At 53.6% G+C, this 12,735-nt stretch overlaps 5 protein-coding genes across 5 annotated transcripts; 3 read left to right on the forward strand and 2 right to left on the reverse strand.

Annotated features, from left to right (window-relative positions):
• Positions 1-285: 285 nt before the first annotated feature.
• On the forward strand, positions 286-2,846 carry C8A04DRAFT_25435 (putative transcription factor kapC; the record flags this gene model as incomplete). The annotated part of the gene is made up of 3 exons (XM_062779555.1): positions 286-307; positions 1,762-2,207; positions 2,289-2,846. The coding sequence occupies 3 exons, from the start codon at positions 286-288 to the stop codon at positions 2,844-2,846; spliced, it is 1,026 nt and encodes a 341-aa protein (XP_062640227.1).
• A 1,315-nt stretch (positions 2,847-4,161) lies between these two features.
• C8A04DRAFT_34735 (actin-like protein arp5) lies at positions 4,162-6,697 on the reverse strand (the record flags this gene model as incomplete). Its single annotated transcript, XM_062782934.1, has 4 exons — positions 4,162-4,191; positions 4,293-6,061; positions 6,119-6,439; positions 6,517-6,697. 4 exons carry the CDS (start codon positions 6,695-6,697, stop codon positions 4,162-4,164), a joined length of 2,301 nt encoding a protein of 766 aa, XP_062640228.1.
• A 1,117-nt stretch (positions 6,698-7,814) lies between these two features.
• On the reverse strand, positions 7,815-8,272 carry C8A04DRAFT_25437 (DASH complex subunit Dad4; the record flags this gene model as incomplete). The annotated part of the gene is made up of 5 exons (XM_062779556.1): positions 7,815-7,843; positions 7,905-7,989; positions 8,046-8,090; positions 8,158-8,214; positions 8,270-8,272. 5 exons carry the CDS (start codon positions 8,270-8,272, stop codon positions 7,815-7,817), a joined length of 219 nt encoding a protein of 72 aa, XP_062640229.1.
• Positions 8,273-8,565: 293 nt separating this feature from the next.
• On the forward strand, positions 8,566-9,201 carry C8A04DRAFT_25438 (uncharacterized protein; the record flags this gene model as incomplete). Its single annotated transcript, XM_062779557.1, has 1 exon — positions 8,566-9,201. One exon carries the CDS (start codon positions 8,566-8,568, stop codon positions 9,199-9,201), a length of 636 nt encoding a protein of 211 aa, XP_062640230.1.
• A 2,322-nt stretch (positions 9,202-11,523) lies between these two features.
• Positions 11,524-12,263, forward strand: C8A04DRAFT_9568 (Got1/Sft2-like family-domain-containing protein; the record flags this gene model as incomplete). The annotated part of the gene is made up of 4 exons (XM_062785534.1): positions 11,524-11,554; positions 11,660-11,686; positions 11,810-11,874; positions 11,964-12,263. 4 exons carry the CDS (start codon positions 11,524-11,526, stop codon positions 12,261-12,263), a joined length of 423 nt encoding a protein of 140 aa, XP_062640231.1.
• Between the last annotated feature and the right edge of the window lie 472 nt (positions 12,264-12,735).

A 12,735-nucleotide genomic window follows, 5' to 3' on the forward strand; every position in this document is an offset into this window, starting at 1 on the left:
CATCCCCCAGTGCGCCCAGCCGCTCGGATCCCTTTCGGTCGCGAAAACAGGTTCGCTTTCCCAGAGTGGTTGCGCCGCCTCACTCATACTGAAGAGGAAAGAGACGAGTCAAAGCTGACATAATTTGGCGGCAAGGTTGAGCGCAACAACTCGTCAGCAGCCCACCCCCATCCGGACTTCCCGTCCTTACATAATTGTCCGGCCAAGCCCAACTTGGGCGCGATTCTTCGACACTCACGTTTACAAGTGGTTCGCACTGCTGAGTCAGGAACTGCGGTCGCAATCATGTCGAACAACACCAACACCGGTGAGTGGCTCATCAGTTTTCGCATTCCTTTTCTTTCGATCCTTGCTTCTTTTTTCAGCTCTGCCTCGCGTCTGCGTCTCATCATGCCCTGCCCTGTTCCCCCTTCTTTCGTCGCCCAGCATCAGCCGCGCATCGTCGCCGCCGGCTTCTGCCGCAAAGGGCGCTTGTTTCATTCCCACCCATACGTGCAGTTTCATTCGGGAAAGACAAAAACGTTTTGCGATGCGGCGGACTTTTATCATTGTTGTCTGCCTGTCTGTTTGCCTGTCTGTCTGTCTAGCAATGACACCGTGCAGGCTGCGATAGCATCGCTTAGCCCTTAGTGAGGGACCAACGGGAAATCGCAAGTCCATGAGGCGAACGGCCACGCCGGTTTCGACGAGTTACCATATTTATTTCTTCCCTTTTCAGACCTCTCCGCACTGGCAGGCGTTGCAGGCAGCAAGGACCTGGTGTGGGAGTCCCAATACCAGAGCGGCAACGCATCGCTGGGCTCGATGGATAAAGGACGCGATCCAGAAGATCTGGATCTCTGCTGGTATTCCACATCCTGTATAATCATAACTTCCTATATGAGCCGCTGGTCCCCTGCTCAACCCGGCGACCCGTCATCTTCCTCCCTGGGCATCTCGCTCATCACCCCCCCAAAGCGGACCCGCTCTTTTCCTCCTGTACGTTGACGGCGCCGCGGCGCATGCATGCGTCCATTGATTGCATGGCCACTTGCTGCTCGCGCTGGCTGCATACAAGAAGCGTGCCCCGCCCCCGACGTCTTCCTTACCTAATTCTTCCCCAAGTTGCCAAATCAAGACGCGCACCTCCAGTTTTTCTTGTAAGTCGTCCACCAAAAAACACGGTCCAGCAGCCAGCGCTGCACCCATTTCCCTCACTGCACCTTTTTTTCCACCACACAGTGCCTTCGCAGCCCAATCACTCGTCGACCGGGATTTGGGGGAGCTGCGGCGCGCGTTGGAACAAGTGTTGAGCGTTCCAGAGAAGTCAAGGCCCAAGCCGTTGTTTCCGAGACTGTTTAAATCCGCACGGCCGACCTTGGATTTATAATCTTCCCCCAATTTGAACCATTCCGCTTTAGGGGTTCAAGGTCAATTGCATCCTTCGATGGCATGCCAACCACACAATACCCATTACCTCACCTCTTACCTACTACCTACGTAGTTGCCATTGATTTTTTTACCTTGATCTTTTAGACCTGTGTCACTACCCGTTTGGGTTGTGACCTAACTCGAAGCCGGGTTAGGGGTTCTCTGGAACTTATCCCCATCCACCACCAACCCGGTCCGAGTCGATCCGCTCGGACTCTTCCTTTCTCCAACTCCTAACGTCACTTGCCCTCCCCCGCATGATTGTCAGATCCTCAAATCATCTTTTACTTTTTTCATACCATCCTGCTCGTTGGTTACTTAAACATACTAACTGGCCCTGTCCGGTATCAGAGCTGAGCGCTCGTGAGCATCCCGCGCCCCCCGCACCAACGGCTGCTCAAGGGGATCATCAACCCGTCTTTGCACCACACTCTAATTTTGTCAACCAACTTCCGCCAGTCTCCGACGGGTCCGGGGCTAAGAACTCATCCGGCGCCGCTCCACAACCGCATGGATACAATCACACGCAACTTCCCCAAGGCGAGGCCCACATCCATCCTGAATTACGATCCGGCCACGACTCACCCACGGCAGCCGCCCATTTTGCCCCGATACCTAACATGATCCCTCAAGGCGCGGTTGTGCAGCACTCGACACAATCCGTCCCCATGTCAGGCCCGCCTGCAGGTGTCGCCCCGGGAGTGGGGCCGGCGGGCTCGGAAGACGGTGCAGACGGCCGGAAAGCGAAGCGGGAGTTGTCTCAATCTAAGCGCGCTGCGCAAAATCGTGCCGCCCAGGTTAGTATATCGGGCAGTTGCAGATACTCTGTTCTTGGCTTGCTCGTTACGTGAAAGCTGACAAAGCCCCGCCCGCTATAGAGAGCCTTCCGGCAGCGCAAAGAAGGCTACATAAAAAAGCTCGAACAGCAAGTTAGGGACTTTGCGGATATGGAGAATAACTTCAAAAATCTCCAGAACGAGAACTATGCGCTCCGAGACTACATCCTCCGCTTGCAATCTCGCCTGTTGGAAACCCGCGGCGAGTACCCGCAGCCTCCCCCCGGCATCAACCTTTCGCACCCCACCCCCTCCGGCCCTCAAGGTCACCACTCCGCCGTCCCCGAAGTGCCTCAACACGGGCTACCAGCACCACCCTCGGTGGCTGGTCCTTCTTCGGCCTCCGCCCCGGGCCCCACCCCCCTTGAAGCGGCCGCGCAAGCCGTTGCGGGTCTCACCAGGAGTGAGCACGTCAGCAGCGCACGCGACCACCCGTACGCCCAGCACCATCACCAGCCACCGCCGCCACAGCCACATCAACAGCAACAGCAACAGCAACAGCCCGGCCGCACGGATGACGACAGGACGGCAGAGGAGATCACGCGCCAGTTGCAGGCGGATGGTAGTAGCCCGGATGGTCTTCCCCCCGTACCAATGTAGAAAATGAATTGGGGGACGACGCGCTTCTTCTAGGCCTTTTACCACGGGACCGACACAACAGAATGAATGATAGGGATAGAGATATTGTTTCTTAAAACATCAAATTAGCCTATTCTTCGCTATTTGCGGCAGGCAGTCCGAGGGGGCCGGGGGGTATCTTGACGGGGTTTCTTAGCCCACTCACAAAAAGGACAAAGAGGATGGACACCTATAATTTCTCCCTAACCTATCTAGTTAGTTTAGTTGGCCGGTTAGCTAGTCCGGCCGGCTAGTGTCTTTCTTGTCATTGCTTTATTGTTTTGTTTTATTTTTGGTTCAGGGCGTTGTGTTATTCGTTTTTCATATATTTATTCTTTGCAGTTAGTTTTATGAGCCTAGGCAAAGACCGGGTGGCCTAGCCAGGGCTGGGTGGAGTGGACGTATGAGATGTTGATATGTTTAGTACTGCGTAAGGGGGTTGAGTTGATCATCATCACCATCATCATCAGTGGAAAGAGAGGGGCTTTCCTTCCTTTCTTGTGTTGTCTGTTATGTTATGTCCATCCTTTTATGGAGGTCTTGTTTTTGCGCTTGCCTCTCTGGCTGGTGGGTTCATTGATGGGTGTGGTCTAGCCAGTGTTAGGGTTAGTATGTGTGTATGTACCAATTCGATTCTTTGTATGGTAGTTTTGTTTTGTGAGGGTAGGGAATGGAGAGAAAATTATTTTAAATTGGGATGGATGGTATGGGTTGTGGTTGATTGCGTTGGGCTGGGTTTCGTGTTGTGGTCTGCTGGTGGTGTCATTATTTGGGTGATGGCCTGGTATGTATAGTACACACTGTATTATGTGTATGTAAGTAACATGGCTGATGCAGTCAATTACTTCACTGCTGCGCATACACGTACGCATCACAAACCTGACGAATACATTGTGGAGTGGGAATGTGCAGGGTATGTATGTATCTGGGACCCTGGCGTATTGGAGTATAATTACGGTAAACAAAAGAACGGAATGAACACGGCGAGGGATGTGGAATATAGAAAACCGGAGGTGGCAGATAGTTAGCGGCATGATTATGCCGGTTATAGGCCAGATATCAGCGTCACACACACTTGATAAAGACAAGCATAACATACACCGATAAGAAATAGGCGCGGACTCTTTGAATCAAAACATTCCACGTTCGACAGCTGTCTGGACTACCCTAACCCTAAACTCCATACTATTTATTTACCCCCCAAGCTAGCTGATCAAGTTCCGTTAGCCACATTTTGAATCACAACCCGATTTTCAAGGCCCAACCCTCCCCAGTTTCAGATCGTTCTGGCTTTGTCTCAAGCAAAAGCATTCCCGAGGTCATGTTCCTAGTGTCATAATATCATTAGCAGATGAACTTGTGGAGTTATTCCAATCCACCACCAAAAATGGAAATAAAAGAGACAAAAAGGCGGAGAACAGAACATACCTTGATATAATCCCCCCCCTTCTCCAGCCACTCCTCCTTACTCACCCTCGCCCGCTTCGCTTCGTCCGTACCCGCCCACCCAGCCGCCCCCTTCCACGCATCCAGTACCGCATCCTCAGCTCGACGTATAACCAACGGCGCGCCCGCCTGTAACAGCGGCGTCAGACCCCTGCGCAACCTCTCATCAAAGTTTTCAAACAGCGTGTTGCCGCCGGTGAGGAAGACGTCACGGAGGAAGTCATCGGCCGTCGACAGGCCGGCGAGCGATGGCAGCCGCTGGGTGAGGATGTCACCGGCGATTTCTACGATGCCAGCCTGGTCAATGCCGGCGATGGCGGTGGGCTGGAAGAGGACCTCGGGCACGCGGATGCGCTCGACGTTGAGGTGCAGGCGGTGGGTTTCGGCGGGCGAGCCCGGGTCAAACGGCCGGGGTCCGTAGCGGAAAGCGTGCAGCAGGGATTTGGACCAGTCGTTCTGGGCGTCGAGGGTTTGGTCGTAGTCGAAGCCCTTGTCGTACTCGAGCAGGTCGGCCTCAAGCGCGCGGACGGAGGCTTCCAGATCCTCCTCGCCGCCTTCACCGTCCTCGTCGTCGCTGTCGCCCTTGTTCGCGCCGATGGCTACGTTGCGGTAGATACCCCAGTCGGCGTCGTCCGCGCCGAAATCATCGTCGTCGCCTCCACGCCGGCGTTTGCGGCCCCCGGCGGCGCCGGTGGGGGAGTCGGATGCGAGGCTGGCGATGTTCTTCATGCGGATCTGGTTGGCGAGGGATTTGCGGTTGCCCAGGTCGGCCTTGAGGCGGTCGCGTTCTTTGATCTGGACGAGCTTGGCGAGCCGGGCCTGGCGTTTCTCCTCGAGCCAGCCCTCGAGGTCGTTGATGCGGCGCTCCTCGTCGAGACGGGCTTCTTCGGCGATGCGCGCCTTTTCCGCCTCCTTCTCTGCCTTGGCGCGAGCACGGGCATCGTGGTTGGACTTGAGCAACCGTTGTTGGCGCTTTTGTTTCAAGCCAGCCTCGTCTAGCTGATCGTCTGGCACCTCGAGAAGGCTGAAGTCGGGGGCTTCTTGCTCCTCTTCTTGCTCACCCCCAAGGTCCTTTGTTCGGGCCTTCTTGATGGACTTCTCCAATTCCTTGATCAACCGTTCTAGAGCTGCCTCATCCTTAACCTCGGCGTCGTCTAGGATCCGTTTCGTCTCTTTCTTGGTTTGGTCTGTAATCCGGCGCTGGACGTCCTTGTAATACTCCAACTCCTCTTCCTTTTTCATCAGGCGCTCCAGGCGCATCTTGGCGGCCTGTTCCTGCAACCTGCGGCCGCTCTCTTTCTTCCTCTCAGCAATCCGAGCCAGCTCTTCCTCTGTCTTTTGCACCACCACCTCTTCCGTGTACGGATACTGCACGATGCGCTCCCTATCCTCTAGACCGGTCCAATCCAAGAATTTGGCGACCTCTTCGTTGTAATCTGCCGATACGTAGCAAAAGTCGCGAACCATGTTCTCTGCTTGGGAGGCGGTGAGCTTGCCCGGGAACCCGGTGTAATATTTGAGCTTGATGAGCTTCTGCAGGTACTCCGCGGCGTGCCAGCCGCCCCAGTTCAACCGTATTGCCTGGGACAGTAACGCCTTGGAGTCGTAGACTGGGATGAGATGTGTTGCGCTGTACGATGACGAGACCACAAGGCCGGTCTTCCCCTTGTTGTGGCGGTATGAGAATAGAGAGTCGATTCCGTACGCGACGCTGGGCGCGTTGTAACACTCGAAAAGCACCTCGTTCATTGCTATGCCGGATTAGCATCCCCCCACACCAATTAATGAAAAAACAGACCTATCCTTACTTTTCCTTGAATATGGCAGGTTGGCGACGGCTTCCGTCATGACCACCGGCATGTCGATACCCCCCTCGACCCCATTTATGCCGAGCTTGATGAAGACGTGGTCGAGAACGTGCTCCACCACGTCCCAATTGCTTGCAATCCCAGTGCCTGCCTCGAACGCATTGCGGATATGGCTTCGCGCGGTGGTGTCGGCGTAGCAGTCGTTGCCAGCGAAGGAGAAGGTCTTGCCCGCTTTGCGATCACGGTACTTCGCCATGATGGGTGGGATCGCGAGCCGTGGTTGGGTCTCGAACGACCAGCCTGCCCGCACGGTCGAGGAGCCTGTAGCCAATTGAGGTTATGTGTGAGCGACTTCAAACCGGTCCTACTATTTAGCATGTGTAGAGGGGGTTGCCTACCATTGTCGATGACGATCGCGGCCTGCCCATCTGGTTGTGCCAACGCTCGCTCCCGGCTGTCCAATTGTGGTGGTAGATACTTCTCGAACTTGGCCTCCTTGACGGGATATATCGTAGGTGGCGGTAGGGTCTTCCAGGCCTCCCTCGGGTTGACCGGTTCGCCTGTCGCGGATGGTGCCATCGTTCGCGCGGGGTGGTCGTGCGGATCGAATGCAGGAGATGTTGTAGTGTTGGGAGTGATCTCGGCTGCAGGTTTGATGCATCGGGGTTTATGGGCGCATCGTGTCGAGGGGCTGTCACGGAGATGTAGTGGGTATATTGAATGTGGCGGTGTTGGGATGGAAGCAGTGTTTGCCTTAAATTCCGTCGTCAGTTCAAATTGCAGTCGGTTTTGTTCTGGAGCTGGAAGCTCGATACCGCGTTTCAAGGCACAGTCTATGATACTGTGCTGAGAGAGTTCCTAACTGTGTGGATCTACCGAGCTGTCGGTGTAAGATGATTGGCGGGTGGGGGTCACTGTTCGCTCTTCCTTTTCAAGTGGGATGTCCTGCAAATACTATGTATGAAGTGGTTGCCGGCAAAGTCATGAAAGTGAGAGTTATGAACTGAGAGGAATACTGAATGGTAGGGTAATTGGGGAAATAGTCTAGATATAACTGGACGAAAATTTTCAATCGAAGTTTCTGAGTACGCATACTGATATGGATACTTGATCCTGAAGTTTTTTTCTTGTTTTTTCTTTCAACTTTTGAGTGGTCTTAATTTCTTCGGAACGGACCACAGAAATTAGGGAGTTTACGTTAAGAATATTGATTCATCGACAACGACATGCTTTAGACCTGGTATGCCATAAAGAATTGGAGCGTAGTTTTTGTCTTAAATTAGTAGAATGGGACAAGGTATTAATACATCGTGGTTCGGAACCTAGTGGTCGATGGGTAGGTGTTCTTCCCATATTCGACTTTATTATTCGTACGCCGCCATGATCGAGAAAGATTTGAACCTGAACTTCGATCGACGATGGAATTCCAGGTCTCATTTCAACGTGGCATAGAATAACTCCCAGATGCCTACTTAGCGATGGAGCGGAATTGCTGGAATTGGGAGGGGCCGGTAACGTACAATTCGTTTGAAGTTCGGGCGGCGGAAGAAAAGATTGGCCATGACGTTTAACAGCGCGTTTGGGGCACACTCAGGAACTGGACATGTGGAATTGTAGTTTTTATGATTTTTTTGGGACTATGGCTTAGGAATCTCGCACGCCATCACACTGAACAAACAACAAATCACGCGTGATATTATACAGGGTCTTTGAGATTATCGGTGGCTAGAAACCGTCGCAGTTAGCATTAGACGTACTTGCAAGCGTCCTAAATCGTACTACTCACCTTCTAGATGAAACAACACGTTGGATTGATAATTTTTGAACATCTGAGCCACCAACTCGATGTTCATATTTTGGATGTTGATCTCCTGCGTGCCGTTAGCGACAACTACGGGAGTAAGTTCCTGGCTTGGCGGCCACATACCTGCAGAGCCTTGTTCATGACAACGATGGATTCGTTTAGCTTTTCCTGTGAGAGGGGGAGGTTATGAGCGCGGGTTTCCCGTACAGGACTGTAACCCCATGGAAACACGAACCACGTTGGTGATGATACGCGACAGAAGCAGGTTCTGCTGGTGCTCGTGTGGGCTCTCCTGCTTCAAGGTTAGAAAAATTTAGCGAGGAGATAATACGCTATTGGACGCATACCATTTCATCAACGAAGAAAATGCTTTCGAAATTGTCTAGTTTGACGATGTCTTGTCTCACGTCGTTGTTTACTTGGAGTTGCGTACCCGACGACGACTTGACCCCACCCCCACTTGACGTGCTGCTGTCCGGTGCATGAGCTTTGGAGACAGTGCGAATGGCCCGAGCGGTAAACACTGGCAGAACCAGGACCCTTGGAGCTCACCCAGCTCTGGACACCAACAACTTCATTCCATTCCCAAGCGAAACCTCGCCGACCAACCTCAAAAAGCCTCCTTCAACATCTCACCATCGCAATGGCCAATCCAGAAGCCCAAGCCGCGCTGGCTGCGCACATTGAGCTTTTGGAAGAGCTCGACATACACTCGATCCACAAGACATTCCGCAACCCGAACTGGCGCCCCAATCAACGCCGTAACAAGAACATCAAAACCATCCTCGGCGACGCGTCGCGCAAGGAAGCCTCCGTCATCGCCACCCCGCAGGACAACAGCGGTTCCGCCACACCAATGCAATTGGACAACGATGGCCTTTCTACCAGCGGCACTTCCACCCCGGCGGGCGTCCAATCCGCCAGCGGCTCCGCGACTAACAGCAGCGGCAGCCTCCAACCCAACCTTGCGCAGGCCTCGCGCAGCTTGTCTAAGCTTGTCCTGGAAAAGACTCTCGCGGGGGCACCGCCTCCCTCGAAGCTTCCGCTGAATGGCGTCTCCTCGGCGCCGACAGCGACGTATACGAACATTGAGAGTGCGCCGAGTCTTGCGCCACTGAAGCACTACTGCGACGTGACGGGCCTCCCAGCTCCATACGTGGATCCGAAGACGAGGATACGGTATCATAATCGGGAGGTGTTTGGTATGCTTAGGAGCCTGCCGCAGGGCGTGGGGGAACAGTTCCTGGAGGCGAGGGGCGCGCATACGGTATTGAAATAAAGGATGAGGGAGGGGCATTGCGTTATCAATTGTCTCTTTCGGGGGTTGATTCCCGTCGAGCGGCGTGTATTTTGTCTTGGTTGCGCTTTCTCTCCCCGGGCGATTGGTGGACTTGAGCGCAGTTGCTCTTGGGGATTCTATTGCTGCGTCTATGCATCGCGACTGCCCTCCTTGACCAAACACCCGGTGTCGCAATCTACGCCCACACTCTCCGTCCTCGGATGCTTGATCACACGAGCAGCGTACCAGTTCGGCCGCCCCGAGTAGTTATATCCTCAGAAGATTTATCAAGGGGTCATCACCACCACGCTTCGCCGCCCGACCGCTTCATCATGTACATTTGAGTACCGTTACCCTCGATTCCCGACTCCACCAAAAAGCCACACAACAACAGCCCCGGCCTGTCTAAGCTGCGTCTCCCGTCAATCTGCTCCGTTATCAAGCCAGCCACACCGGCCGCAAACGGGCAAAACCATAGCCATGGAAACCCTCCCGTTCACAGGTCGCTCGCCGCCTCGGGCACCTCTTGTGGAATCTCCCACGCCACCCCCAACGCAAGAGTTTTCCGCGCGCTTCGTTCACCCTTCGGGCCCCGACCACTTCAACGCTCAAACAAATCACAACTCTAGTCACCATTCTGGCCCCCACACCCCGTTCATGTCTGGCGTTGCCACACCGGCCTCGAGCTCGCGAACCGACGCCACACTGCTCCCGACCCATCATCCGATACAGTCCTTGCCTGTCATCAGCGAGAAGGAGAAGCCGTGAGTTTACCATCCCGACGCACTTCCAACTGTTCCGCTTGCGTATCATTGGGGGAAAACGTGCCCTAGAAGGGGGGCGAGCAGTCAAGAACTTGGGCGCTGACACATTCGCTTTTTTTGGCTCGATTAGTAGATCTCAAAGATTCCGGCGCGCCTTGAAGGCCATCAATGTGTTCTTTCTGGGCAAGGAACAGGCATCCGTGTATTGGTATGCGAGTTTGTTGTCGGTGCTTGCTGCGCTTGTGGTCACGGGCTCGAGTATCTTTGGCTGGCCGCCGTTGCCGATTTGGGAATATCTCCGGCATGTGACACGTTGAGGACAAACGGGGTATGAATGGTGGTTTGGGAGATAGGGGGTCCTGTGTTGATGTAGGTTTGCGAGGTTTAATGTGTTGGCGTGTTCCCTAGGTCCTTGAATAGACCGATGGGTAATATTCAAGTGGTATTGAATGCTAGGAAACGGACTGTTCAACGGGATCAATCGTGGTGGCGGAGCGGCGGTTTATCACGGGCAAACAGGGCACGAGGATACGAGACTCTCAACATACGGAATACAAATACATTTGTATATGCGCTTGTGTGTGTGTACGACCAACAAAGTCAAACCCCAACTACGCACTCGTTGTCTTTCAACAGCAAGATGACAGTCGACGCTCCGGCTTAATCGTGATCGGCCTTGTTATTTGCCCCCCCGTGATCGGAGGATTGTTTTTCGACAGACCACCGAGAGAGGACGGAGGAACCAAACTCAGTTGCTCCAGTAGGACACTGGAGCCGCCGCGGCAAGTTGAAGTTTAAAAAAGTAGAAGGGCGGAGGAGGGTATGAATAGACCTGATTCCCTCGAATCCATCGTTGGTTCACTTTACCTTTGACCTTTTTTGGTGTTCCCTTTGGGCTTCGATTTGACTCGTCTGGGTGTGTGTCCCAGCTCCCAGCTTGGAGGTGTCGCGCTGCTAAGATGGGGGACTTGAGATAACCCTTGGGATATATTCGGTAAACAGTACATCCAAAAAGAATAATTGAATGTTCACACTCGGTACTAACGCGAGTTGTTTTGACTCGGTTGAGTCGTTGGTTTCATAGGGTAATTCAGTTCAACTGCAAGCCATGTTGAAGCAACTAGAAATCCTGCAACGCGAAAAAAATAGCAGAGCTCCGATAAAAGATTGCCAGGGGCTTCGAGTGGATCCTTTTCGACCTGCACTTTGACCAATAACAATGCTCACATTACCCTCCACCGACCCGCATGCCTGCCGGGAACAGGGATGCTGCCTGGGCCCCTGGCCAACGTGTTTCCAGCTTTGCTGTGTCTTGAATTGCGCGGCGCAACGAAACGACAAGTTTATCTGGAGAGGGAAGAAGGGGCTAAAAAAAAGTTACACAAGATCACGATTCCAACGACGACACAGAGCAAACGTACGGCCACTAACGAAAGGTGTTGGAACGGAAAAGACGAACGGATTTCTCTTGGGACGACGGCTTGACGATACGATCGATTTATATTATAATATTACACCTTTCTTCGCTTTTTTTGTTAATTAACGACCTACCGACAAGATGCCTACCATGTGGTTATCAGACTCGCAAAGTTAGTTGTGTCCTTTTCGATTGTGCGCGTCTACGCTGTTCCGGCGCGCAAACAAGATATGTCCCCAGAGAATCACTAGCTAACATGTGTTTTCTTCCCTTCCAGAAATCGGAGTCGCCTTCTGCTCCGGCGGTACGTCCAATTCCTAACAGCCTGCGATCCTCCCAGCGCATGCGAGCCCGCGACCGATAACCTCGAGATTACCTCGCCCCCGGACACTGTGAACGATGGACTGATATTTGTGTTTCAAAACAGGCGGCTTCTTCCTCATAGCGGGCATCCTCCTCTTCTTCGACCGCGCCATGTTGGCCATGGGCAACGTTCGTCCCCCCCATCTCCTCGACTCTCTGGTGGCGCCCGCCTCTTGAATCCAACATCATAACTAACCCCTCCTCGTTTACCCTTCTAGATCCTCTTCCTCGTCGGCCTAACCATCATCATCGGCCCACACAAAACCGCTCTCTTCTTCGCACGACGCCAAAAGCTCAAAGGCACCGCGGCCTTCTTCGGCGGGCTCTCGCTCATCTTGCTCCGGTGGCCGCTGATCGGGTTCTTGGTCGAATTGTACGGCATTGTGGTGCTGTTTGGGGACTTTTTGGGGACCATTGCGGGTTTCGCGCGGAATGTGCCTGTTGTCGGACCGTATATTGGGTTGGTGGTCGATCGGGTTGGGTTGGGAGAACGGAGGAATGCGGAGTTGCCTGTTTAATGCCGGTTTGAAGGCAGCGGTGGCGGCTGTATTCCTTTTGCCTTGGCTCGGGGGGCAAGTAATGATGTGGTTTTTGGAGTGGTCTTCGGCCGTCAGGTGAGAAAGGGAAGGGGGGTTGCGGGCTGTGATGGAAACGAGAACGACATTTTATGGAATGGGGATGCGAGACGAGGCGGGTTTAATCTGTGTTGCTTCCCAATCGGCGCAGAGGATAAAAGGATACAAAGGTGGGATCTGAGGGGGTCATGATGGCGTTGGGCGATGTTGATACTTATTACCTCATTTATAATGCCGGGAGGGGGTGGCTACTGCCTGATGGGGAGAAGATTTCGATTCTTTTTCGGCGGGACGAATATGAATAAATAGACTGAATGGTACGCGCCGAGCGCGAGAGTGAGAGAACCGATACAATGATTTCAAACACAGGGATTGGACTCAGGTCGCCGTACTGGTGGGTGGTGGGCGGTGGGCG

Source organism: Dichotomopilus funicola, assembly GCF_033296635.1.
Source record: "Dichotomopilus funicola strain CBS 141.50 unplaced genomic scaffold C8A04scaffold_6, whole genome shotgun sequence".
NCBI lineage: Eukaryota > Fungi > Ascomycota > Sordariomycetes > Sordariales > Chaetomiaceae > Dichotomopilus > Dichotomopilus funicola.